This window comes from Ciconia boyciana, chromosome 1, assembly GCF_034638445.1.
Source record: "Ciconia boyciana chromosome 1, ASM3463844v1, whole genome shotgun sequence".
NCBI lineage: Eukaryota > Metazoa > Chordata > Aves > Ciconiiformes > Ciconiidae > Ciconia > Ciconia boyciana.
In genome coordinates, this window is record NC_132934.1 from 56,393,145 (window position 1) to 56,420,422 (window position 27,278).

The 27,278-nt window shown below is 50.9% G+C and overlaps 1 protein-coding gene across 1 annotated transcript; it reads right to left on the reverse strand.

Annotated features, from left to right (window-relative positions):
- Window positions 1–180: 180 nt before the first annotated feature.
- On the reverse strand, window positions 181–26,789 carry SREBF2 (sterol regulatory element binding transcription factor 2). The gene is made up of 19 exons (XM_072867990.1): window positions 26,561–26,789; window positions 21,595–21,996; window positions 20,399–20,580; window positions 19,065–19,205; window positions 17,054–17,275; window positions 15,771–15,885; window positions 15,390–15,571; window positions 14,395–14,587; window positions 13,217–13,398; window positions 12,265–12,538; window positions 11,112–11,281; window positions 10,740–10,908; window positions 10,018–10,141; window positions 8,344–8,453; window positions 6,892–7,024; window positions 6,172–6,340; window positions 4,748–4,933; window positions 3,742–3,853; window positions 181–3,073 (listed from the first exon to the last, which is right to left on the reverse strand). Exons 1-19 carry the CDS (start codon window positions 26,640–26,642, stop codon window positions 2,853–2,855), a joined length of 3,369 nt encoding a protein of 1,122 aa, XP_072724091.1. The 5' UTR covers window positions 26,643–26,789; the 3' UTR covers window positions 181–2,852.
- Between the last annotated feature and the right edge of the window lie 489 nt (window positions 26,790–27,278).

A 27,278-nucleotide genomic window follows, 5' to 3' on the forward strand; every position in this document is an offset into this window, starting at 1 on the left:
ACCATCTTTCGTTGCAAGCCGTACACCTCCATTTTCCAGGTTATCTGGACAAAGGAGTGACACCTTCCTGAGGCACTGGTGTGGTTGGATCTCTCTGAAGGACATTTCAGGCTCACCTATGCTTAAGAGCAGCTGCTGGGTGGGATGAAGAGGGCTGAGAGAAAGAGGGCAGGCAGGAGGTGGTGGTAACATTCGCCTTTATTAGGTAACAGGTGCCCATGAGCCCTGGAACAGGGTTTTCAGACAGCAGATATGTTCCCTGGGGAACCTCCCCACCACCAGTTGCACCTCATTTCACAAAGCATCCCTACTCTGAAATCCACGTGGATAAATAGACTTTCTTCACATAATCCATAAAACAATTTCCTCCCACCCACAAACAAAAAAAAGTTACAGTATATACACACACATATAAAAAAAGTTGTAGGGACAGACGGGCAGCAAATTTATGAACAGTGTAGAAAAAACAGGACAAAGATCCCTTGCCCTGGAGGGGAGAGAAGTACCAGCAGTGCTAGGACCCTCCGTGGATCATGCCATTAGCTACCAGGGTTTCGGCCTCCCACCCCCAGCCCAGCCGGACTCCCTGCAGCCCGTCCCCCAGGACTCGGTCCACTGTTAGTGACAAAGTGAAGCCTCAGCATCTCTGTTTTCCAAAAGTCTCGCTTCCTCTTTTACTAAAGCACAAAACTTTCCACATGTCGGACGCAGATCTGGGGAAATAAGAAGTAACTCGGAGGTTGCCACAGGTAAGGAGTTTCTGTATTTTAGGAAAAACCCATGACCAGGAAGTGAGTGCGAGAGCCGCTTAAGAGGAGAAAAAGCAGGAGGATGTGATCCACCCCCCAAAATAGGATCACTGATAAGCTAAGAAACTGAGGATGGGCAACCAAAACCCACTCAAACCCAAGAGCTGTTCTGCACGCTTAGGATACCTGCTCAAAGCAGAAGCGGCTGCCACCAGAGCACCCCTACACTGATCAAAGACACCCAAGAGCAACCTCTCCCCCTCACAGATGAGCTCCCCTCCAACTGCTGACACTGGGAAGCAAGGGACAGCCCTGCCTGCCAGGAGGGCGAGAAGCACAGGCTGCCAGCCATTGCAGCTGGGTGTCCACCAGCTATTCCCCAAATACGGGGGAGGGAGGGAAGCGTCTTCTGGTCCCCATGCTTCTGTTCGCAGCCATAGCCCAGGATCACTGGGAACAGGCTTTGCTGGGAGACAGGATTCTCCTGGCCCCCGTTTCCATCTTGTTGAAGCCAGGCAATTCTAAGGCTAGCATTACTTGCGTTAAATTCCTGCAGCACATGAAATCCCCCTCCCAGATGCCAAAAGAACCCATGCAAGGCAGGACAACAAGCCCCCATCCTTTTCCCTTCATTTGGGAAGGAGCTCAAGCTCTTGTGCCCCTCTGCAAAAGCTGGATACGTGCAGAAGCTTCTTGCAAAACAGCCCAAGTTCTGATTTCGCAGGAGTCAGCCTGTGCGGGCCCGACTGGGACACGATAGGATTGGGCTGCTGGCCATACCTAAGTGCTACTAGCTGCCGACACGGAGCACATGCCAGCTACGCACAGAGAAACAGCAATGCCCACCTGCCAAAGGCTGGTTCCCGCATTTGCACACGTGAGAGCAACCGCTTTGCACTTCTTTGGAGAGATGCAACAGGAAAGGCAGAGAGAAGGAGGGCAAACCGTTCCCTCCCTGTCCCCAATCTGCCTCCCCCTCTTGGAAAGTCACAGGCGACTCAACACCTCCAAGTCAAACTGCTCTGAATAGCGATGGTAACAGAGCTGGGAGACTCGCACCCTGAACCAGTGCCTCCCAGTCCCTGCAGGAGCTCAGGAGCTGTTGAGCAGTTGGAGAAGGGAAGGAGAAACACCTGAAGACAAGTTCTGGGAGTTGAGTAAAATTAAAAAACTGTTTCTAAAAATTGTTTCTTCATCAACAAAAAGGCACCAGAGAAGCATTCACCCTTCATGCCGAGCGCAGGGGCCTGCATGTCCGCCTCTGCTGCCACCCAGCACCAGATGACCAGGGACACCCTGGCCTTCTACAAGGCTCTGCTTGTCATAGGCTGCCACAAACCCAGCCCCCTGCCAAAAACCAGAGGCAGCTATCACAGGAAGGAGACACATGAAGTGGAGAGGAAGGGAAGTCTGCTGCATCGTTCCCTACGTTTTTGTAAAGCCACAAACACTCCTATAAAAAGACCGGTATAAAAACTGTAGAGAAAGTTGCTGGGCAGCACTGGACCCAAGCGATACTCCCAGAGCACCTCTAAGTTGGGTCTAGGGGGCTTCAGTTTCCTGACACACAGCTCAAGGAAAGCTGGTGCCTTCCCCCTCTCTCTCGGGAACAGCCCCTGACCCCAGCAGCCCCGCGGGGCAAGGCTTGAGCAGATCCTCTGCCCTCCCCAAAGGTTTCTTTCCGCAGAGGTGTTTGGAAAGGGAACAAAATGCCCTTGAGGACAGACACGGGATGTGCCTCTTCTCTATGCCTTGGGCTTGTGGGCTTCTCCCCCCCCGCAGGGATGGGGGCTCCAGGTCAGGGCAGCGCTTCCCAACAGCCCCAGGCACAGTCGCAAAAACCACAACTAGACAGATTTCTGCTGCAGCGCCTGAGAACAAGCAAGGGGGCTAATAAAGCTAAACTTGGGGCAAGTTAAAAAAAACCAAAACCCTCCCTCCCTCCCCACCCCATCGCAATCCCACCAGCACAGCCCTAACCTAGCACTTGGGGGTTTTTTTTTGTTTTTTTGTTTGTTGTTGTTTTTTTTTTAAGCTCCAGAAGGGAAGTCCAGGCTGATGGTCAACCAGGCTGTCTTTGCACGAGGCGGCCCCGCGCCAGCATTAGGAGGCAGCGATGGCTGTGCCCCCGCTCAGCTTGACGATCATCTGCTGGCAGTCGTTGCAGGAGCGCTTGTCCCCCACCTTCTCCAGGGTACGGGCGGCCTCAGCCAGCAGGACTGCTCGCTGGCCCGGCGAGGAGAGGAAGGAGAGGGGGAGATGGCGGCAGGCCAGCAGGATGGCCGTGGCTCGCTCCCTCTGGCCCGGCAGGGTGTCCAGTTCACCTATGCGCAAAGAGGAGAGAGAAAGCTCACGATGAAGCTACCACCTTGCATGATGAAACCCCGCCATGCAGGCCCTCGGCTGGCACCAGTTAGCACAGGCATCCCTTGCTGGTGTCTCCCAGCTGTACCAAGAGCGAGGGGCACCCTGCGGATCCCCAAGCAGCTGCTTTAGGCTGGCAGGGGAGAACAGTCTGAGCTGGAGTCAGGCAGAGACGGGCAATCCTGTCTTCTACAGAGACGGTCCCGTTCACTTCCCTTCCTAGGGCTCATCCCAGCATGGGCACACACATCTGCCCATTTTCTTAAACCCCCAAGGGATTTTACAGCCAGCACATCTCTTGACTCTCCCTTTTAGGATTCCTGGCTTCTGCCTTTGCATTGACTGCCCTGAACTCCAGCCTGCCATTTCATGCACGCGTGGCTACACAAAGGCAAATGTTTTCCAGCCCGTTCGCCAACACCTCCAGCCCAGGGCTGGCAGCTCACGTTAGCCAGCTTGTAGAGAGCGTGGCAAAAGCATCGCCGTGAGCCAAAGGCTGACAGGAGCTCATTATCCTGAGCCTCTGACATGGGGAAGACACTGCAGGCTGCAGCTAATGCCCCCTCCCGAGCGCTGCCCCTTCCCAGTCCCCCCGGCAGTGGGTTGCTGCCCCAGCCCCGGGGCTGACCTTGCTTGCTGCTCTGGGGTGTGCGTCGCCTCAAGCTGTGCTCCAGCAGCTGGTGGGTGCGGGTAGGGCTGGCACCCGCCATCAGGCGCACGGTGGCCTCGTGGAGGAAGACCTGGAAGGGAAGGCAGGACAGGGGATGAGAGGTGGGCCAGCACGGGGGTGATGCTGCGGCTGAACTCGCATCAGCCCTCAGCCACCGCGTTTCGAGAGCAGAGCGCTGATGCCTCGACAACAACACAGACCCACTTCCATGCTTCTCCCTCATTTTTCCACCTGTCTCCGGGGAATTTGCAGGTCAGAGCAACCATGAGGAGGAAAAACAAAAGCTTTTGACACATAACTGTGAGTGGCCTGGAAAGGGGGAGGAACGAGAGCAGGAAACAGGGTGGAAAACGGGAGAGCAAACCCTGGCACTGTGGCCTAGGCGGGCGTCTCGCCCCAGGCTGCTCGTGCAGTGCCCCAGTAACAGCATCAAACTTTTAAATCCAGAGTTTGGACAATACCAGGACAACTCTCTCGGCTAAGTAGTAGACTACACTTCCTCTACAGAGGCTTAAATCTAGATAAGACTAAACAGAACAGAAGTGGGGGGAAAACCCCCAGAGAAGCACCTGGTGCTCTACAGGTGCAGAAGGCATCTGACCCCCCGCTACCCGCAGAGCCAACATGGCTGAGGAAGCCTCCTTCCACACTCCCTAGAGGGACTGACCCAGTCCGAAGCCACGTTACAGAACAGGATACCATTGTATTTGCTTGGCAATACAGACGTGCTGATGGTTTTCTACGTAGAAACTAAGGCGGATACCTCCCCACACGCACGGACTCCCATGAGAGCCTCCCTCATCACCCACCAAGAGAAAGTATGGAGGCTGCTGGTGGCAGACCCCATCCCACCTCAAGCCCAGGTACACCCTACGCTTCCAAGGGCCACAGCTTCCCCATTGCCCCCCCAGGAAGGGCTATAGCTAAGCTGGAGGCAGAGCGGGCAGGGGATGCAAGCCGTCACCTTGCGATAGGCGGGCCTGAAGCCGTGGGCCAGCTTGCGCAGGCTGCCGAGGTCACGCTGGAAGCCCGTCAGCTCGGGGGCCGAGGCATGGTAGGTCTCACCCAGGGCCTGGCTGGCGTTCGCCTGCTTCTGCCACAGGCTGGTGCGGAGAGAGAGCAGCAAGTCACAGGCCAGCAGCTGGATCATCTGCAAGAGCCAGGGGGCCCGGGCACACACGCTTATTAACACAACCCATCAGGCGAGTAACAGGCCGTTTGCTACACAGCTGCTGACACGGCCCACGGGAGGGCAGCCGCAGCACCTCCTGCCCACCCGGGGGGCTCCCCGGCCCTCCCAGCCGAGTCGCCCCACCACGATGCACCGAAGGGAGCAGGACTTTGCCTTTTGCCCATGCGGCATCTCTGGGGCCTGGCACCGAGAGGTCCAGCCTAAGGAACAAGTGCCAGGTTGTGCCCAAGGAGCGGCTGTCCCCTCCAGGAGAGCCACCACCCCCGCAAGACTGACCCCGACCCCACTCCAGACAAGACGTGCCAAGGGGATATTGCACCAGCAATGCCCCAGCCTTCTGCAAAGGCTTTCCTGCCCAAATGGCGATACTAACTAGTGCGAAACAGCAAAGACAGCCTTGCTGCCTGCAGAGAAAAAAAGGCAATCTTGACACAGCCCACAGTGGCTGCCCAAATCCCTTTTCCCCATCTGCTGCTGCCTCCTAGCATCGCTCGCTGTCCTAGTTGCTCTTAGGGCACTCTACTCGCGCTGCCGAAGCAGAGAGTGCCTCTGTACTGCACTGCAGAAACATTGCACAGTTACTGCCACAACATGCAATGCAACTACAATGCACTACAGCTGCCACCCAGGAGCGACAGAAGGGACCAGAACGGTGTCCCACATGCCATGCAGGGAAGCTCCAGCTTTAGGTAATCCTGGAAAGAAGAGAAACAAGCCCCACACAAACTCAGGAATAGCACGGCATAGTCCTACTTTTGCGGTAGAGGGTTCAAACACTCATGAGTGCTGCCCAAAACAGAGCAGACTTGACTTAATGAGGTCCTGCTTTACAGGTGTCAGCAACTTCATTTGGAGGACAGAGATGGATGCTTTCCATGGACCAAGTTCAAAGTGGTCAAAGCACCAGAAAGGGGTGACAGGTACTGGCAGGAGAAGAGTGGGAGCTCAGCCAACTCCCAGAGTGGGAGACCATGCCCAGGGAAATGGTGTTGTACCTGCAGCTCTGCTCCTCCATACAGCAGGGGCAGAAAGATGTCAATGCCCTTTGGAAGGAAAGGGAGGAAGTTTCCATTCTACTCCCATCGGACACAGGATCGATGGAGAATGCAGATACACACAATGGGGAAGTGATACACCTGCAGCAAGACCAACAACTACAACAGACGACGTGTTATCCCGGGGCTTATAGTTCTTACGTTGTTGAGGACGGTGCTGGAGACGCCGCTGCTCATGTTGAGGCTGTTCCACAACTGACTGCTGGCCCTCTCGCAGTGACCCAGGGAGCTCTGCTGTCCATCTGCCTTCCCAGACAGCGAGGTCTGCATGGCTTTACAGACGTAGAAGGTGGCTTTCACCAGGGCATTCCTGAAAGAGAAAGAGCGCGCTGCTTTCAAGCAGTACCACGTCATGCTGCCACAGGGCAGCCCTAGGAGCTGAGCTCAAGCAGCAACCAGCATCAGCTTTCACCCTCCCATCTCCAAGAGCAGAGATATCATTTCTTAGAGTGAAAAAATATGGAAATTATTCCTCACCTACACAGACTGCTCAGAGAAATGGAAGGAAACTGGCTAAGCAGCTTTAATGCAAAAGAACCAAGATGGTGACACTAGCCTTTCCATCAGTGCGTGAGTTCTGTTGTTTGATTTTGGAAGGCGGGAGGCTGTGCAATTAGAACAAAGCCAAAAGACATCCCTAAAGCACCAATTCTGACACTTCCAGTCCACAGTTCTAATATCAGCCTTCAAGCCTTGATCTACACATCGATTTCTGAGCATGGTGCATTATTGCGTCCCAGAGCACAAGAGATGTGCAACTCCAGAGCACAGATAGGGGTAGCCCACAGGACAGGGGTTGGGGGAAGAGCTGCTCCTCTTTAGAAGGAGTAGGGGTTTGAAAGTCGTACAAGGCCTACGCACTCTGACATCTCCAGGGATTTCGGCATGCGCTCCACTTCCGCGAAATGTGACCTCACAGCTGCGTCATCCCCTCTGAGCCAACCGATTGCCATAGCCACTGCTGCTGACCACCATCTGCACACCACATCAGGGCCTGTGAAACAGAATCACAAACTGCAACCCAGGAGAGGACACCCGGCTCCTTCCTGCTCAGAGAATCGGGCAGGCGTCACGTGCCCTTGCCAGTGCCTTCTGCCAAGATCGATGCTAACGAGCCCAAACTGATCCCATGGGAATGCAGCTGTCTGGGTAAACGCTGAAACATGCTGCAGGAACACAAAGGGACTTGGAAACACCCCACATCTGACCGCAGAGTTTTGGGTGCTGAGTTTGTATCTTGTCAACAAGAACTTACCCCATCTACTTGTCTAGAAATCTGTTGATTTTCTTCCTGACAAGGATCTCCGCTCACCACCCCAAAGTAACAACTCTACTTGTACATACTGTGCCTTGGCACTAATCACCATCAAGCTCGTAAATAATACATCAGGTTCCCTGTAGCACTTCCTCCGTTATTTAACATCCCTTCAAAAACTTCCCAAAGCTTATCTAGGGCCAAAGGACATAGGCTGTGCTACTCTGAGTTGCTTTTAAATTTCATTACAAGATTGACCCAAATATAGACTTCCCTTTATAAAAAAAACCAATCCCTTGAAAAAGAAGTATCTAGTTTTCTTTCAGTGTTTGCTCTACACATCTTAGGTATAGCACAGTTAGTCTGTGTCTAAAGCTCCAGCAGCATCCCTGTGAGCTGTCAGGTGCTGTCTGTAGCAACACCAAGCAAGACAAATACTCCAGCAGCCTGCTATCAGCCAAGCCCAGATGAGCGCACGGCTCAGAGGGACTCTACAGCTCTCATTATCCCACTAAATATACACCAAGGGACCAAAACAAGTGCCTCCCAATAGATGCCCAGAGCTTGTCTACAGCAGGGGTTGCAGGTCTCTGGAGATTGAGGAATATACACGACAGCTGCTGTGAAAGGGAGGTCAATCTGTATTTTGTCCAATAGGTAATTAAGTGGGAAAAGAAAAAAACTTTCTGTACCTCAACTGCAACACTGCTATGCTCGTTTATACGCTACACCCTTCCTCTTGCTTTGCATTGCCAGGAGCAAGCTTTCAGGTGAGGGCACAGGTTTCAGCTTGGAAAATGCCCATCGATACAAGTAACTGCAGTCCCACCTGGGCACCCAGCATTACGACACACAGCCGAATTTACGAGCCTTCCCAACCACCCTCTTCCAGTCTGAGCTGCCATACCACATTGTGGTGTGCTGCTGCTCAGCAATCAAGTTTCACTCCAAGGACCACGCTCCTCCTTGCCTGGAGTTTGAGAAGCGATGGGGAGAGAGGGAACACGTATCAGCAGTAGTTCCTGCAGCTGGGAGAGCTTCGGTTCTGCTGGACTTACCCAAGGCAGACTTGAGTACAGAATTGCTGGCAAAGGGTGGGGCTCCACTTCCCATCGAGTCCAAGAAAGAGTTGAGCAATTTCAGGTACTCCATGGCACTAGAGAACTCACTGAAACAAGAAGCAAGGCAGACCTTCGCTATGCTGTCAAACAGGAGATACCAAAGCCTGAAGGCATTTCTCATCAGTCACAAGGCATTTTTAAACAATGTTGACCTGTTAAGCCAGCAGGAAGTTCAAGCTCCACAAGTAACACAACACCATCAGACTGATGAGACTGCCCTGAGTGGAAGCGCACCGACAGATGCTCATGGAGGAGTAGCCTCACACCTCCCCATGCAAGGAGACCAGCACAGCACTAGAGTCAACCTCAGGAGTCTCACCTCAACTACAGAGTTGCTGGACATGACATATGTTACAAGTTGATTACAGGCTCCTTTTCAATCGCTGCCTCCAAAAGAGACTGAACTACAGTTCTGCGAGTGACTATTTGCATACATGCAAATATATATGAATGCAAGTGATAACGTGTTCATAGTGTTGGTCAAAGTAGCGCATGTGGCAATGATCTAATTTCCTGGGACATGCTACAGAGGAAGACCTTGAGCTCCTACCCCCGGTGGAGGTGGGGGCGGAAGGCTTGCTGTATTATTAAAGCTAGTCCTTTCCATGAGACAGGACTCCCACAAGTATATTGGCAATCCACCTCACTTATACAAATCCTGCTACCTTCTCTCATCATCAACAGCAGCATCGCATCACAAGCATTTGTATTTTGCAAGCAATTAGACCAAACTGCTGCTCGTTCTCTGCAATGCTGCTAGAAAACAGACGTGAGATTGCGAGGGGGGGGGGGGGGGGGGGGGAGCTAAACGTGCAATATTTTCCCTACACAGGTAGGGAAACCAGGTTATATTCCCATTTGAGGCTTTTACCCACACTTTTTGGGGACAGGATCCTTACAGAGTTTCCCATATATTTACCTACTGTTTGCCTGGCATTAGCAAATCTGGAGATCAGCTAGAAACAGTGCAGAATTACTGGAAAAGGCTGGGGCTCCACCTCCCGCCGAGTCCAGGAAAGAGCTGCTCCAATTCCCACCTATCAGCCCCTTTCATTTGGTTACAGAGCTTGCAGAGACCAAGGACAATTTCGGCCAACATCATCTCTCCCACTCTTGCCACGCGCCGGTTTGATTTTTCACTGGTGGTAAGTGTGGCACTTCGTTGAGTTAGGAGAACACCCTCATGCATAACATAGTGAGCTGGAGGGGTCACTCTCTGACATGCCAGACCTTCATGCTCTTAGAGGCCAGGACGTATGTTCTGGTCTATAGAAGTGGTAGGTGCACACTAATTTTAGTGTTCCTGAACATTAAGCTTTGTCAGCAGAGAAAGTGCCATCCATCCAGTTGAGGAATCAACCAGCACTATGCCAGCTGACACCAAAAACCCTTACCACACCCGGGTTCACCTTTGACTTCAGAGGTTTTAATATGAAGAGGTAGAGCTCACCCATCTAATAAGCTGTGGTGATCAGACTTACGCTGTCGTTTCAAGTCTTTAGTAAGGACCAACCACTCAGTTTGCCCCAGAGCACTTGGTCAATGGTTGTGAGCTCTGCCTCAGAGCCTGCAGCTGCGGCCAGCAGTCCCCAGCACAGCACACAAACTTACCATGGCTCCTCCTCCTCTTCCTGTCCCGCTAGCTCTTTCCTAGTCTGAGGCTTCACGAGCGAATCCACTGCTCGCTCTAGCAGGTTCTCACAAAATGCCTGGTGAACTTGTGCAATGGGATCCGCTAGAGAGGAATTAAAAAACCAAACCATTTCACTTGCCTACAATGATAGCCACCTCCCAACACAACCAAAAAGAATCAAAATGTAGGAGCAAGAGGAAGAGCAGTAGAGGAAAATTCTTGAGGAATTAATGCAAAAATTTCTAAAGACTAAGTTTCAGGGCCTTTTAAACTACCATTCGTACTCATTAGCCATTACTCTTACTTATTACCCATTACAAGCTGCAGCCCTTGGCCAAACATCCCTGTGCCACTTCAGCCACTCAGCAAAATGGTGGTGATGCTGCTCTGCGGAGGATAAACCTTGGTCACCCCAAAGTCACCCCCCAGTCATTTGGGGCCACATCTAGGTTGTGCTCCAGCATACAAAGACACAAGCGGGACGACACAGCACAGTATACAAAGGGAAGAGAACCAGCTCCTGCAGGCTGAGGAGACGTCCCTCAGCTCCACAGCCCCTCTCGCCCATCAAGACCACAAGCAGGCCAGACGTACAAGAGCACGCTCTCAAACAAGACACCCGCTTTTGTCCCAGAGGTGGAGAGACTGCCAGGCTTGAAGTGCTGGGAGGCCACGCACTCGGGACACAAGCAGCTCTCACCGGGGTTCCTTTGGGTGCAGTACAGGCTCTCCTTCGCAGCAGACTTCACCGTCCAGCTTCGCTCCACAAAAAACTTCTGTCCCAGGGGATGGCACAGCCAACGCAACGAGTCAGGAATGGCACTCCGCTCCGAGCTGCACAGGCTTTGAGCTTGGCTTAGAAAGTAGCTCTGGGGAAAGGAGAGGCTAAGATTGAGAACAGCACCCAGGGAGACACACCACCGAGGACGAAGGTCATTACAGCTCGTATCGTAATTGCGGGCCATATTGTAATTGTAGTGCTAGCAGATGCCCTGAGCTACAGCAGTGCCAGCTTGCAGGCCTTCCTAGAGCTCTGCTTGAAGGTATGATGGGAGAGGAGACGACAACTCACCGCCAGGAAGCCAAGCTTGCCTCCACAGCGGGTTTTCAAGCCAACTGCAGCCGTCAGGTGGATTTCTGCCATTGTGCTGGGTGGGATCTTTTCTTCTGCGCACTCAGCCAGATTCACAGCACACAGGGCCATGTGCAAGCCTGAGTAAGCTGAGCTGGAGGGAAGTTTACCTGCACCAGAAAGGACAGGAAAAGGGTTAACTTTTGACATCACAGTACCAGCTACTAAATACTACTGTGATTTGCAGCGCTACTACCCTAAAGAGACAAATGAGAACCTGTTAACACGAGACATTTACAACATCATATGCCTACTTTGTATTCAGGCAACAGAACAACTTTAACTGAGTCTTCCCTCCACAGATACCAAGGTTGGCATCCACAGCTTTGTTTCTGCAAGAAAGCCCTGCATAGCTAAACCAGTTATGATAAAACCATCAGCAAATTTTGTCTCGCTATATTCATCATTATCTTAAAACTGAACTCCTTTGCAATCCACACCTGTACCTACACAGATAACATTAAGGACAGGAACTTATCCCTGGCGGCATGGCTGCAATTCACACAGCATGATTAGGCAGAAGGAAGTTTAGCTGGATTTCTGATGTGCTCGGAGCCTATTAACACCGCAAATTGGTTTGCCAAGGAAACGCCAAAAACAACCATTCACAAGGAACATTCAAGCACTTCCTTAGTACATGTGCACACGCCCAGGTTTTCAAAGCATATCAACACCAACTGGCAATCTGCGCTCTGCACAGCTTCGGAAATGTAAATTCTTCCAGCAATTAACCCCAGCCCCTGCTTCCACATCACGTTCCCAAGCGATAGGGACGAAACAAGCCCTTAACAGCAGCAAAAAGTGACTGGACTCCATCAGCTGCTGCTTGGGAAAGACTCTCAGCCACCTCTGCAGACTCAGGAACACGTAACTCAAGACACTGCTGTTGCTTCGGCCGTTCTTACAGAGCTCTTTTATTGCATGAACCTGCTGTGTTTTAGTAAGTGGCTCCTGAAATTCATCAGGCTAATTTCCAACAGCAGCCCTCCCAGAGGAGGGAGGCCAAAGTGCTCTCCCTGTATTGCCCAGGATCAGCTCTGAGCCTCCTCATTTGGCAAAACGAGGACAGCAGATCTGCCACCTCTGCTCCTACCTGTTATGTGGAGCTGATGGAGCTTGTGATACGCTAGAGCCGCATCCCGAGCACTGGTCTTGGCCTCGTCCTCGAAGCCTGCAGTGGCCTCCCTTGCCCGCCACTGATGAGAAGTCCTCTTCAGCAGCCACCGCACCAGCGCCAGCTTCTGCAGGCTGTAGCGGATCACGTTCCAGGACAGGCTGCAGGCCAAGTCCAGGCGGGAAGCTGGCAGCGCTCGGCCGAGTACCGACAGGCAAGTCTGCAAGTTTGACGCAGCTGCAGCAAAATCCCCCTGGCAAATAACACGACAAAAGGTTCAACAACAAAAAGCACCATCAGAGACACTTTGGGACCTCCTTAGCATTGGGAGCGAGACAAACTGATGTGCAAGCTAGGACAAGATCTTTAGCTGAGGGAAGTCAGTCCCGGTAAACATGAAAGCAATTTACACCAGCTTCAAATCTGGCCCTACGCATATCTTTCCACACATGGCTCTGATCCTGCACTGCCCGTGAGACACATCGGCACTAGGTGAGAGGAGCTTCCTGCCTTCTCAAACAACATAGAAGTTTCAGGGTCCCCATATCAAGAGCCAAATGTTGCCTCAACGATGGAGAAGACTTCCAAGAGGCAGGAGGACAGTAAACAGACAGACACAGCAGAGGCCAGATTCTGGACAAAAACCAAGACCTTGCTGCCAAAGATTGCTACAAGATGCAGCAGCAAGGAACAAGGACAGATGTTAGGAGCCTCTTCCAATGCTGATGTCCATGCCTCACTAATTTAGGCTGAGGGAGGACGGCAATCCACTCAAGACAACCTAGCACCAGCTTCTCTGAAGTCAGACAGGATAATCCACTCGAGGAATACCATGCTCTTGCAAGTGCCGAGCCACTGCCTCACTAAGCTGCATTTACCCGCACCCCCTCCTAGAAGATGTGTTTGATGCAAAACAACAAGTCAACTTTACCCGTGCCAAATCCAGGTCCGCTTGCTTGCGATGCCTCCAGAACGTGACCGATGACCTTGAGTGCAGCCGGGTCACCGGCTCTCCATGCACAAGGAGCTTTATGAACACACTCAGTACAATCACTCCATTCACGAGCCACAGGATCAGCGTGGGCATCATCCAGCCAAACCAACCACCTGCATCTGCAATGGACATCCCAAAAGGAAAGTTAAAAGTTAATCTGGACACCAAAAGCCTAGCAACAGGATGAGCACAGATCCAGAAGGATGTCTTGCTACGCTTGCCACATGTGGTATCAACTTCTGCAAAGACTGCATTTTAATCAGGAAACACCTGTATCAACAGCTCTTCATCCAAACTCCAAGCCACAACATTCCCAACTAAATAAAAATAGTTATTTTTACAAGACTGATTTATAAAATAACTGAGTCAGCATTTAGTTTTCCTAGACCACCTTGTATTCTGATTTCTCTATCATACACCCATGGGTACTCAATACTTCAGTGTCATTTTCTGGTGTTAATTAAGTTTACAAAGCGACACTGAGGAAGCATATTTACCAGTCCGGGAAATGACAGCACGCCTACAGAATCCCCTGCCCTCCCCTAAGCTGCTGTACTCTAAACTAGGAATATTATGGAATAAGTGTATTGAACGGGCCAGTTGCAAGAGTCTATAGCAACAGTGTTTCTGAAGTAATTCTTCACCTATTACTTTATTATTAAGTTACAAAAAGCAGCCAGTTACCTTAAAAACAAATATAAAGTGAACATGCCTCAAAGACTGGTAAGGACAGGAGGACTCCCCTTATCCTGAACTACTTTTCAAGGGTCTGTCCCAAGAGCCCAGGCTGCTGGGGTACAAATGGGTGCCCCCTCTACCTCACCATGCTGAGCAATGGCTGGTTTTGTGCATGAAGAACACTGGATGCGGATGTCAACCAGAACCACATCCAAGCACTCTGGGCTGGCTCTCCTCCCACACCCAGCCCTGCAGTTACTACCCCTCCCCAACCATTAAACAGAGGTCGTACAACTCCCAGAACACACAAAACCACTCTACTGAATCACACCGACAATCCACCTCGTGGCCTGCAGCCGTCGTAGCTGGAGATGGTCTTCAGGGAGACCACGTAAGCCTGGCCACTTTCTGTGGTCCAAACTATTCTAGTTCGTTACCTGACTCAATGGTCAGCACGTTCCTGCCAGAGCCGTGGCGCACCGGGCTGTCGGACTCCGGGGTTCCCCGGGCGTCCAGGAGGGATGTCAGAGGATTGAAGGAAAGGCAAAGGAACGTGAGAGCACAGAGAAGTATTCGAGAGCGATCCACCATACCAAGGGCCGCAGGAGGAGAGTCAGGCTCATCTTTAACCTTCAAAGGAATAGGAGTGGAGAGAAAAGAGGAGAGAAAAAGCTGCTTACCATTCTGTAGAACAAAAAAATGCTTACGCCAAGGGAGGGGTAGGGAAGAAGGAGAAACAGAACATGTTTTAAAATTTGCTTTTAAGATCAAGATCAGCAACTCAGTGAAGCTTTCCCTGGCTTAGTAAGATAAGGCTGAAGTATTTGAGTACCTTCACCTTCCTTCTGCTCCCAGTCATTTCAATTATCATTAACTGGATCCCTGGTTTAGGCTAGGATTAACCTTTGCTGCCCTTACTCTTTTGAGGATCTCCCAGAAGACCCACTTCTTCTGTGATATCCACAAAACAAACCTGTCAGCCGAAGACAGCTAACAGCTTTCTGTTACTGTGGTTACTTATGGTCTCATTAACCACAGCTAATGTCATCATCCTTTTCCAATTTCTCCTGCTTTATTCACTGGACATACATATCCCTGGAAAGCCACGGGCTCTTTGGGTCATGAACATGCACTGTAAGTCCACAGAGACTCCACAGGGGCTGAAGGCTAAGTACAGCTCAGATAATACAGCTCAGGAAGTAGTCTTTTAAGAAATCATAACCACATAATTACTACTTTTAAGTAATCATTTAAGAAAAGATAAAACACACCCGTGCACCTTCCTCATCCTTACAAAGGATCTCTGACCCCTACAGATCTGCTTGCCAGATGTCCGCTGGTTCCACTGTTGAGAATTAGGAGAATTTAAATTCTGGCCCTTAGGTATCCCTGAAGTAGATGCCTCGAATTTGACAACTGAAGTCACAAATACCTTTGCATCATCAAGGAGTGGGCTTCCTGGCTCTGAATCAATGGAGTAGGGAGAGAAGCCAGCCTGGGATCCTGAGTCAGAGGCTGGAGGAGACATCAGCAGCACGTTCTGGTTGAAGTCATCTATCTTCAGATCCACATCGTTGTCAACCAGACTGCTTAGGTCAATGCCCTTCAACAGCTCTGCAAAAATCAGTGCACACGTTTCTCAATCCTGCATCCTGCTAGCATCACTCAGATTGGCTCTGTCATCTGCAGTAACACTGGCCACTATCAATGCAACGTGCACGTTATCTACCTTTGCCAAGGGTAAGAAACTGCAAAAGGCATCCGACGTTCATGCTGACTGCCTCCCCCCTGCCGCACAGCCTCCACAACTTACTGTTTTTTTGGTTAGCCAGCTTCAGAACCATGTTCTCCTGCCTCAGCTTATGGTTGGCCTGCTGTAGGTATTTAATGTAATCAATGGCTTTTCTCAGGACTCCAGACTTGTGCATCTGCAAGGAATTAAGACGTACAGAAAGCAGTTTATATGAAGAGCGACAAAGGGTCACTCCTGCTTGTAGGGATACCACAACCTTTTGTATCGTGTGGTGATAGATAGAAAGAAAAGAGTGTAAAGGACCACGCAGCAGCTGCAAAAAAACTAGTAGCGGGGCACACTCTGTGGGCAAGGTATCAGACTTTGAAAGACACACAAGGACTGGGGTCTCTCAAAGATCTTATAAAAATAGTACAATGGAAACAGATTAACATCCAAATTACAACAGAGTTCACATTTAGGTTTCAGCCAGACATAGTCCTTTGAAAGTACCACATTTTTTAAATTAAGTGGCTCTCTTCTGGGATGGAACAAGCTGCTGTCTGTTAACTATTGTTCACTGTTTAATTCTGAGATAAGTGGTTCTCTCTTGCCTCACTCCCTTGGCCATCCCCATGAACATACTTGCTTCCAGCAGCAGCAAAGTTTAGCTTGTAAACACAAGCCCAAAGTACTACGAAGCCACCACACATTACCAATGTTTTTAAAATGTAAGCTTCCAATTCCACCCAGCAACAGGAATTGACTTCACTAGTGAATGTATTTGTATGGAGACCATGCAAGGTATCAAGAATACTACTCCCGGCTCTGCCAGCATAAAGTGAATAGGACAAAGTGAATAGCATAAAGTGAATAGGACAACCCTGAATACCTGGTGCAATAAAGCTTCTAATATTTGAGCAAGCAAGAGTTTGTACAACTCAGTATCTAAAGGAAACAAACTAGAAAGCTCTGTAAACCCTCGTCCCTACTGCAGTCACACAGAAAAGGAAACTTAAATCAAGCAAGCTCTGGTTTGGCAGAGTTATCAGAACAGCCACTTGGATATTTTACCTAGAGGGCCTATTTAAGTTAGACCTGATATAAGAACAAATGCATAAGATGTAGCTTATTTTCAAGAAACAGTACCACTAAGATAGTAAAATAAACATTTTGCAGGTGAACCTTCCTGAATACAATGATCAAGCTTTCCATCACACAAGTGTTTCTCACCAGTCTTATCCCAGCGTACGTGTGCATACTACTAACAGTCGCATGTACCCAACTACTTCATTTGGTAGAGCAATGAGCACCTGAAGACAAAGTATTATGACACTAGATTTGCTCTTATTCCACATCTTTACCTTGGCATCTGTCCCCATGACAAGGTCCTTCAGCTCAATTATCTTGTCATTTATGGATGACCGGTAACGCTTTTCAATTATATTGTGAGTTGTTCTCCTCTCTCCTTCTTTAGGTGGTTCTGGTTGCTTGACAGCCCCAGGAACTTGTTTGATAGGCACCTTTTCTTGTCCCACCATCACCGGCATTGTCGTCAAAATGGTCCCATTGCTCCCAACGAGGGTCTACGAAGACCATGCGTAACAAGGGCCATGAGCAATCAGCCAATTTAGATCAGGTTTACGATGGCAAAAGAAAAAGGAGTAAACAAAAGAAGAATCAGGACAAGTTTCTACAGCTCAGAAAAGAAGAGATATGTCAATTTCCTCCCGTCTTCCTTAGCTGGCACAAGCATTGGCACAGCAGCACAGGAAAAATCTGCCACTCTGCCTCCCACACTGGTCACTAGGGAGTAAGGACATCTCTTGTTCTCCAAGAGCATCAACACTCCTCCGCCAATACCGTGCTCTATTCATCCACTAAATAGAGAAACAGACCAAGGCTCCTCCTTGCTCCTACAATCCTTACACCCCAAGTGTCCAAATCTACCTTTTCTGTGGACAAATTAAGTCATCAAATCACCAACAGGGAATGCTACTTCCAAACTGGTAACGGCAATGTTAGAAAGGACCTGACTATGGAAAAACAAACCTTGGCTTGAGCAATGCAGTTGATCTGAATTCAATTAAATGGAAAAAAAATAGATGCATAAGCTATAAAGATGCCTTAAGATGAGGAACTAAGGCAATGAGTGATACACACTGGTGTGAAAAGCTCAAACTTGGGACATCTCGATGTAGGACAGGCCATCTACACCAAACTAAAGCAGTATGTACTCTGCGATAAAGATTATGAGTCCCACCAGAACAGTTGCACAGAGGGGCTTCTAGGGCAGTTGGGGTAAAGTTAGTTTAGATTAACCCAGCAAAACAAGATTGAGAAGGGTACACATGCTCTCTAAAGTACACCAAGGATCAGGGAAGTGGTTACGGAGAGGAAGAGGTATTTCTGTCAAAAGACAGACTAACATAAATGAGAATAAACTAGCCGTGAGCAACTTCAGGAACAATTTTGACTCCGAAATATTATTTTAATTGGGATATTAGAAATTAATTTAGTTTCATTTCAAGCTGGACCTTGACAAATAAGTGAATTCAAGTCCTACACTTTTCCTTGGCTAATTTCCACCAAATTTCCATGTGTTCAAAATGCTTTATGGATTGTCGCTCAGCCAGACACAATCACATAAGCCTCACCTCTGGGTGAAAATGTCACCTAAAAGCAAGGAGGTTAATTGAAGACTAGCCTGGCTGCTAATAAGTACATAAGAAGCCTACCATGCTATGCAAAAGAAGTCAAAACTTAAGTCCAGACTTGCAAGTTTATCTCCCCCAGTAAATACTTGAACAGAGATATCTGTTCAGAATGTACTAGATTATAATAAATGCGTCTTTGGGGGCACAAGTTTCTCTGAGTTGATAAGAAGTGGAGGCCATGAAGCACAGCTGCCATCTCCAATGATTATACTGAATCCTCACTGCAAACACCCTTTGAAAAGAAGCTTAATTAGTTTTCACATTCAACATACTGCTCTTAGACACTACTGAGGGGGACAAGGAAGTTCCACAGGTATTCTGAGTGAGTTAGCTTTCAGTTTCAAATATCTTCCAGAGGTTAAAAACTGGATGGAATTTTTAGGTCATATTCCTCTCCTTGTAATACCAGAAAAAGGTAAACAGAAACGTGCCCTTGGTCTTTGCTTACTGGCCATGGGAGGCTGCCAAAAAAAGTACAATCTGTGTGTTTAGCCTTGGCAGAAACAGGGTATTACTCACTCTGGATATGTTTGGGGCAGCCCTTGAAACCCCTCCCATTTGCACCACTACAGAATACTAAAGCCCACACCTCTTCCTTGCATTAAGAGGGATGGACGTCAGCGAGGAGAGGGAAGGAAGAAGAACATCTGTATGGTACCTGCAGAGCTGTGGTCTGAATGGGAGCAGTGAGTGCTGTCAGCGCTGGGTTCTGTACCGCGGCCATAACGGGATTACCGTCCGCTTTCAGGGTCGTCAAGACAAGGGAGTCCGTTTTTATGATCTGAGGTTGGACCAGAACCTAGGTTGAAAGAAGTTACAGGTGATGCAGAGAGTAGGCATGTATTTCTCTGGTGATCTCAGTAGCCAGAGGTAAGCGACGACATCTCAGTGGATGGCAAAAGAGCAGAGTGAGTATTTCTTTCACCTTGCACCCTGCATCACCTGAATGGTTTTTGTCAGCCCCTGATGCAAACTCTGACCATGAGACAGTCTAAACAGCACTGGTGGGAGGGGAGCAGAGGAAACACCAGCACACTGGTTTTCAAATCAGTCACCAGAAGTAAGCGAGTATGTAAAAACACGGAAGAGCTGATGGAAAAGTTCCCTTCCCCTCTCCAATTACACCTATAATTAGCTCTCTGCAGTAACTGGTTGAGTACCCAGAGTCTAACATGGCTAGAACAGCCTGCTTTGGCTACAGCACTTCCCAGATAGCTGCAGTAGCTTTTCCCCCCTCTGATTTCACTGAAAGGATCTGTACCATGAATGTTAAGCAGATCAAAACCAACAGTAAGTTATTTTGCCATAAGACAGCTTGCTCTTACGTGTTCAAATACCTCGCTGAGTCTCAAATACAGAGAACACTATAGATAGCATGGTACAATTGAACCAAAGCAACTTTGCCATACTGAGAATATCCCCTAGCCATGTTTTTATCTAACACAAAGAAATACAAGACTTTTTCACTCTCATATGTATGTTTTAAAACAAAAGTCACACGACACTGTAGCAGCAAAAAGATCAAAGAAACTGTGGCAGAAGAATTGGAAGAAAACATTCCCGTATCACCCGTCCCTTATAAGACATGGTAGAGGTGGTGGACTTTCAAAGAAGGAGGAAAAAGTCAAAGAAAGCTTGTTCAAGTAAGGTTTCCAATCCAGTTTGGCAGCACCAAGTTACAAAAATATTTTAGACCAAGTTTAGTTACGCAGATGTTTTAGTGAAAACGGTTTCTGAGCCTTCTTGCCCATTACTTCAAGTCACATCACGGCTCACAACAGGGACTCTCATGCACGACTTGCATGAAGTAAAACGCTTCTGGAACATAGGCTGGCTAGAAATACCTCTCACACTTTGTGCAAAAGTAATCCTAGCCAGGACCGCCACCCCCACAAGCTTCACCACCTTCTCCCTGGCAAGCCAGGAGACCAGACCCACAAAAGCAATTTATTCTGCTGCTGGATCCCTGTTTCATTCCTCGTTTTTACTTACTGGAACTTGCTGGACCTGTGGTGCAGTGACCGTCTGGACCGTGGCCGGTGTTAACGTCTGGATGGTGCCATTGGCAGCCTGCGTTAGCACTCGCTGGGCCTGCACAGTCTGCACTTGCTGCTGGATGGCAACCGGCTGAACCTGGGAGGATGTCACCAGGCTCTGGACTTGAGGCTGGAGAACTGAAAAGCAGAAGAGATGTCAGGAATAGTCCAGAGACATAGGTCTCTGTGCTGGAACCCATAAACGCTCCTAGCTTCACTCCTCCTCTTCCCAGAGCTTCTCTGTAGGCAGCCTTCAGCTAACACATCCCACACCTTGGGAAGCTTCCAGCTCCTTTGGTGCCTCCTGCAAGAAGACACTGCATCTAGAATAGCAGCTTTCCAGGAGGCACGGAGGATCAGCTAAGAGAAAATAAAGTAAAAAACCATTGGTTTGATAGCACAGGACTCATTACTTCAGTGACATTACGGAGTACTTGCCCACTCCTGCTGATCTTGGTGTACCCTAGGATCCTGTTTATCATGTAAAGAATCAACACCTACTGAAAAGGATCAAGACCGACCAGCATTCACAAAGGAAGATCCGGTCATCGTTAAACATCCCTATGAGTGTCTTTGTTCAATACAAGTACTGTACTTGAGACTTCGGTAATTAAAATGTCCCTTCATTCCAGACTGCCACATGGGACAGACCAGAGCTTCAGCACTGGACCTGCCTACTGCACCCATCAGCAGGACAGGGCTGCTGACAACCATTTTTTTAGACATACTTTTCTCAGGCCTCCAAAGAGGCATAGGAGAGAAGACCATAACAGAGGAGAGCAGCAAGATGACAACTATCACAAGAGGACACATGAAGACTTCAGATCTCATTTATGACAGTTTCTCACGCCCCCCCCAACTCCAAAGCCATGTAGGCAGGAGAAGGGACACCCCACAGACAGCACTGCAAAAGAAGGATCATCATGCTTGTGGTGGCTGAGGATGCTTTTGGAGTTTGAACACCAACACCATTTATCACGAGTGCACCATGCGCACCCGTAGCCTGAGCACCCCAAAATCATGAGTGCACCATGCGCACCCATAGCCTGAGCACCCCAAAATCACGAATGCACCATGCGCACCCGTAGCCTAAGCACCCTGAAATCACGAGTGCACCATGCGCACCCATAGCCTGAGCACCCTGACCGCTACCTTGGAAACTCGTGGCCGCGTTCTGGTAGATCACCGGCTGCTGGATAATCCTGGTCTGGGGAGCAGAGCTGAACGTTGGCGTAATCATCACGGCCTGCTGCTGGAGCTGAGGCTGGAGCGGGGGCCGGGGCTGAAGGAGAGGGGCCGACCGCGGAGGGGCCGGAGGTGTTGCCTGCACCGCTTTGACCGGCAGGCTCTGGAGCTGGGGGGAGGCGGGAGGCGGTGGGAAGGGCTGGAGCTGCACCTGGCTGTACGGTCGCTGCAACTGCGGCTCCAGGGTCCCACCGCCGCCGCTGCTGCTGCTGCTGCTGCTGCCGCCACTGCCCTGGAAGGTGCCGCAGAAGTGATCCGAAAACAGATCTGGAAAGTCCCCTGCCTGGTTACTGACGAACTGCAGCATCTCTGCAAAACAGAAGAAAAAGCATTCAGTGCTATTTTATTGCCCATACACCTTGTCACCTGCCACGAGGTCAGGACTCGAATGCTGGCGTGCATGCACAGAAGGGAGGTCCAGGTCCTTCAAAACCTCTGGAGAACATATCACACCAATCTAACATCTCCAGAGAGAAACCAAGAGGTGGCCAGCAGTGGGGCACTGCTGCTGCTGCTCAGGGGGAAAGGCAGGACTCTCCTACAACACTTTTCCAGGCTACAGGCTCCAAGCAAATACTAGAATGTAAAGCCATCTCCAATACATTTAAAATATTAGAGTCTCATTCCGTCACTGCTCCAACCTAATCCTTGCAGAAGGGAGAAACCAAGCACCTCCACAATTCCAGCACTAACTGTTCTCCCACCCAACTTTTAGGGTGGCTTCAAGTCCCCTATCCCTCCTGCCCCACTGAGTACCTGGAAAATGAAGAAATAGGATAAGAATTCATCTTAACTTTGTTCTACTTTCAAGCGTACCAGGAATTGGGGAAAAAACACTAAAGGAAACAACACTTTATAGAACTGTAACAGGAGAAATCCATGCGTGTGTTTAAACCACCAGAATAACTTTTTTTGGGTTTTTTTGCCTATTTATCCCCTGCCTGCAACCCCTGCACAGCAGTTTCTCTCCATCCCACCCTCTCCAGTATTTTATCAGCCCACATCAAGAGGCTCCTACCACAACACTACACAACACTACAGCCTTCCCCCCACAGAAAAAAAATTCACAACCGAGAAGTCATTGTTCATAAGCAAGGCTTCCTCTTCCCTCCGTCTAATCCAATTTAATCCAATTATGTACCTTAAGCTACCTGAACGCTTTCCCTGATCTGTGCATGGGCGGTGGCGTGAGGAGTCAGACATCCTTCCCCACCCCAGGATCTGCCCACGCTGCACTGGCTCTTCCACAGCTTTCTCCAAGGCCTGTTTATTTTTTTTCTGGAAGTAGGAAAAAAGGAAGGGGACCCACAAACATAACAGAGGGTTTATAACTAAATAATAAATTCAGGTTTAGAAAGTAGAAAATAGACTTCCGATTTAGAGGAAAAAATATGGCAAAGTGCTCCTTACACCAGGAGCTTTCCAATCCACAAACCCAAAGGACGTTGATGCTGTGGTTTATGAAGGGGGTTCGAAGAAGCAGACTTTTCACAAAATGTTTCTGTGGAAATTGTCCCAGCAATAAGAGGACTATTAATTTGCTTCTCCAAAATGCCACCCACACTTCATCCAATTAATTTGCCTGACACTCCTGAGACAGAGCACAGGGATCGTCCTCCAAGCCTCTTGCTCCCTCAACAAATGTTTCGCCATATTTCTATATTTCTACGATAGTACTCTTCTCCCCTTCCGACAGCAATCTCTCCACGCCCTGACACACATTTAAGCACTGACCACAACCACTGCTCTTAAGAACTTGAGTCTGTTGGATGGAGGAGCTTGGGAGGAGATGTGTCCTCCTGACCTATTTATAACCCGACAGTAAGTGGGGACGCGCAGTTCCCCCGGCACGGAGCAGCAGCCGCCCTCGGGGACCAGCCGGACCAAACCTTTGTCTCCGCTTTTAACTAGATGAACGAAAGATTTATTTATTTTTTTTTTAATGCAATGCCTCAGGAAACTTTCACAAAACATTACCAGAGCAAGGAGGGCTGTTTAAAGATTAACACTTCTGCATAACATCTAGATGGGTATTAAGCAGCTTTTCACCCTCTAACCGACTGCAGCTGAGACCATCCCAAATAAATGCCGACATGATAAACTTGATAATCCCAACTACGTACTTCTCAAGCTCTTCATTTGATGGCACTGCTATTTCACTATCAGACCGCACTACTGCAAGCGGGGAATAAACATAAATCGGATGAGATTTGCTCTGGAAGAGCAAATTCCAGTGTAAGAGACAAATTTCAAGTACTGTATTTTAAAGAACATTGTGTTCAACGCAGCAGATTTAGTACCTTATTTAAAAACCTACTCTTGCTCTCACAAGTTAAATCACATCTTTATCATAAATAACAATTTTGACTAAATGCAAAAAGTCTAAACATTCATTCTTAAAAATCAGACTGCCAGGGGATCAAACCCACTTCTTTTAGAGTGCCGAAGAATTGCCCTAGCAGCAACACAAGGAAAATAAAAAGCAGGAGAAACGGCAAAATCCTAATCTCTTTCTTTTAAAACACCTTTGCCTACACAGAGAACAGAGCAAGTGTCTACATTAACTGTTAGGAAGCTCGGGTGCTTTGGGAGGATGGCTATCGGTGATAAACCCATCGTCGCCAGATCACCGGCACCCTTGGTGCCAAAGAGTTCTCAGTCCCTAAGGTGGAGTGAGATGTTACTGCAGAAAACTATCCCAGCCCAGCCCAAGGCTAAAAAAATGTCAACAAGGTATTACGAAACCAAGCCCACCAAGGACTTCTGCTGCTTGTATTAGCCCAGCGCCCGAATACCTGGCAGAAAGGCGAGGGCTGGGCTTTAGCTGCCTCTCCCAGGTGGTAGCTCAGAGCCTGCACACGGGCGGCCCTTCCTCAAGCTGCTGGAGACGCCGTGCTTTGAGAAATACAAAGTGGCGGAGATCCCAACCTCGACAGAAACAACCCCTCTGCCCCAAACCCAGACCCGCTTCGCACCCATGACCGACTCGGGCCTCGCTCTCCGGCGTTACCCCCAGGGCAAGGCGGCACCCGGCAGCACCCCTCCAGCAAGGAGGTACCTGCGGCCACGCAGGACAGCCCACGGACGGCGGAGGAGCTTGTGCCAAGGCAGAGCCAGACACCTTCGGCTCAGCGCCGGGACCCCCCCGACCAGCCTCGCGCCCCGTCCTGGTGTGCGACCCGGTGAGCGCCGGCATCCCAGAGGCGTCGGCACATCTGCTGGACCGGCGTGGTTCCTCCTCCACCGCGGAAAACCAAAAGCCATGGAGCAGGCGGTGAGGGCCCCTCGGCCTGAACGGGAGAGGAACGCCGAGACCCGCCAACAAGAAGACTTAAAAACCTAATCAAAACCCTTGCAGAATTTCAAACCCTGAGATGAATCCGTGTCGGAGTACCAAAAAAAAAAAAAAAAATCAGGATTGTCATATACCTCCCCCACCCCAGGAAAATCCACCCCAGGAGCTGGGGAGGAAGGGGAAGCTCTTTCTCCTGAGCTACTCATCGCTCTGAATCACACCTCCCTGGGCACACCGCGCTTCAGAGCTGGCTCCGGGTTCATCGGAATTCGTCTCCGTTTCCATATGGATCCTGAGAAGTCATTACGTTGCGCTTAAACAAGAGCAAACACCACCTTCGATTTGCACCGGCAACTTTATGAGTGATAACTAAGCCCCTTACATTCTCATAAGGTATATTCTTCTTTTATGTATGATAAAGAAAAAAAAAAAAAGTATAAATTTTGCCCCTAGCTACACCACAAATCAATTGCAATTAGAAACTTAAAAGCACTAGTTTAATTTTACTTCCTAACTGCTAAACGAGGACGCTTTAGGCATCACCCCCCAAAGCCGCGCTCTGGCTGGGATTCCAGCTGAGCAGAGCAGGGGAGCTGAGCCCGCTCCCGTCCCCAGCCTACGGCAGAGCTCGTCGAGAAATGACATCTTTCCTGGGCTTTCAGGCGCTGTTTGGGGAAACACTGAGTACGGCGCCGCGCGCGGGCGCTTCGTTCCGCTGCGCTTCGGTGGAAAACGGGGATTTTCTCGTGGGTCTGAGCTCTGGCGTCGATGCGGTGAAGTTTTAGGGTGGGACGGGGGGGAAAAAAAGGGACATTTAAGGAGTTACACCTGTTTTGGTGGAGGAGGGCGAGGAGGCACGGCCTCCTCCCACAGACACTAGTGGCGGCACAGCTCCAGCAATCATTTGGCACTGACTTTAAGAGAGCCACGAGGAAACACGAGGGGAACCCGGGCCGCACCATTTGCCCCGTGGGTCTGAGGCAGGAGGATAGAGGCAAGGTAATCACTTTCTCCAACCCTCTCCCGTGCCGGCAGCGGCCACGGCTGGGAGGAAGGGCTCGGCGGCTGTGTGGGCTCGGACCCCCACGCGGCTTCTTGCGGTTACTGCCTCGACGCCCCCCGGCGTGGGTCAGCCTCATGAAAGTCACTCAAAAGCGCTCCCCAGGCGGAGCTGGCCGTCGGCTGCCCGCGCCACGTGGGGAGACACGCGTGGCCGCTCGCCAGGCGAGCGTTGCCCGGCGGGACGCGCCCCGCACCGCCGCCTTTACCCACCCGGGACGGGGGATTCCCCGCTAACCCCCCCCACGCGCGCTGGAAGCCCGTACCGCGTGGGAAGCGCACCCCACGCCGCGGGCCCAAGCCGGTGCGGCCACCCTGCGCTCCCACTCCCCACTTGGGGGGGGGGGGGGAACACCCCACGCAGCGAGATCCTAGAGCCACCCCACCCACGCACCCTACCCCCCGGGCGGCACCAGCAGCCCCGGACCCGCGCGGACGGGCATGAGAGCTCCCCCCCCCCCGCGTGGGGGAGCCCACGCGCGCCGCCTCCCCACCCCACCCCCTTTCCGCGGCGCCCACCGTCGATGTCGCCCAGGGTGAGCTCGTCGCCCAGCTCGGTCAGGGTCTCCATGTTCTCCACGCCCAGCTCGCCGCCCTCCATCGCGCAGGGGCCTGCCGCGGCCGGGCGCACCGGCGCATGAACCCCCGCCGCCGCCCCGGGCGCTCAAGCGGAGGCTGCCGGCGAGCGCCGCCGACCCCGCGCCATCTTGGGCCGCCCCGGCCGGCCGGCGGCCCCGCCCCCACCTGCCCGCCGCCACGGCAGCGGCGCGCGCGCCCCCCGCGGTTTGTTGTCAATGAGACCAGGTCGCCCCCGGCCAATCGGCGGCCGCGGCGGCGCGTGGTGTGATGGCGCGTCAGCGATCAGCAGCTGCGATTAGCATAGGCCGCCCCGCCCCGCGCCCCCCCGCCCTCCCGATTAGAATATTCATGAGGGGGGCGGTGCCGGCGGGGAGCGGGGATGCGCTGCGCTGTGCAGCGCCGAGCACGGCGGGCGGCGGACACGCGTGGGAGCCGGACGAGCGCTGCCGCCTCCCCCTCTGCCCACAGAAAACCCGGCAGGGGCCGAGCTGGCACCCGCGGGCACCCAGCCCGGCCGCAGAGGGGAAAGGCCAGGTGGAAGGCGGCGGCGGAGGTTAGAGGAAGGGGTTTGTTCTCCCCCCGTTAGCATCTCCGACCCGCCGCAGCTCCCCACGGACCCTCACCTCCTGAGGGCCAGACCAGACGCCCGCTCCCACCA

Bases quoted from the DNA above. Each gene is read 5' to 3' on its own strand.
- SREBF2 (XM_072867990.1), bottom strand. From the start codon at position 26,642: ATGGAGGGCGGCGAGCTGGGCGTGGAGAACATGGAGACCCTGACCGAG. The intron at 21,997-26,560 runs GTGGGCGCCGCG...TCTGTTTTGCAG, and splicing joins CACCCTGGGCGACATCGACG to AGATGCTGCAGTTCGTCAGT. The intron at 12,539-13,216 runs GTAAAGTTGACT...GTTATTTGCCAG, and splicing joins CGGACCTGGATTTGGCACGG to GGGGATTTTGCTGCAGCTGC.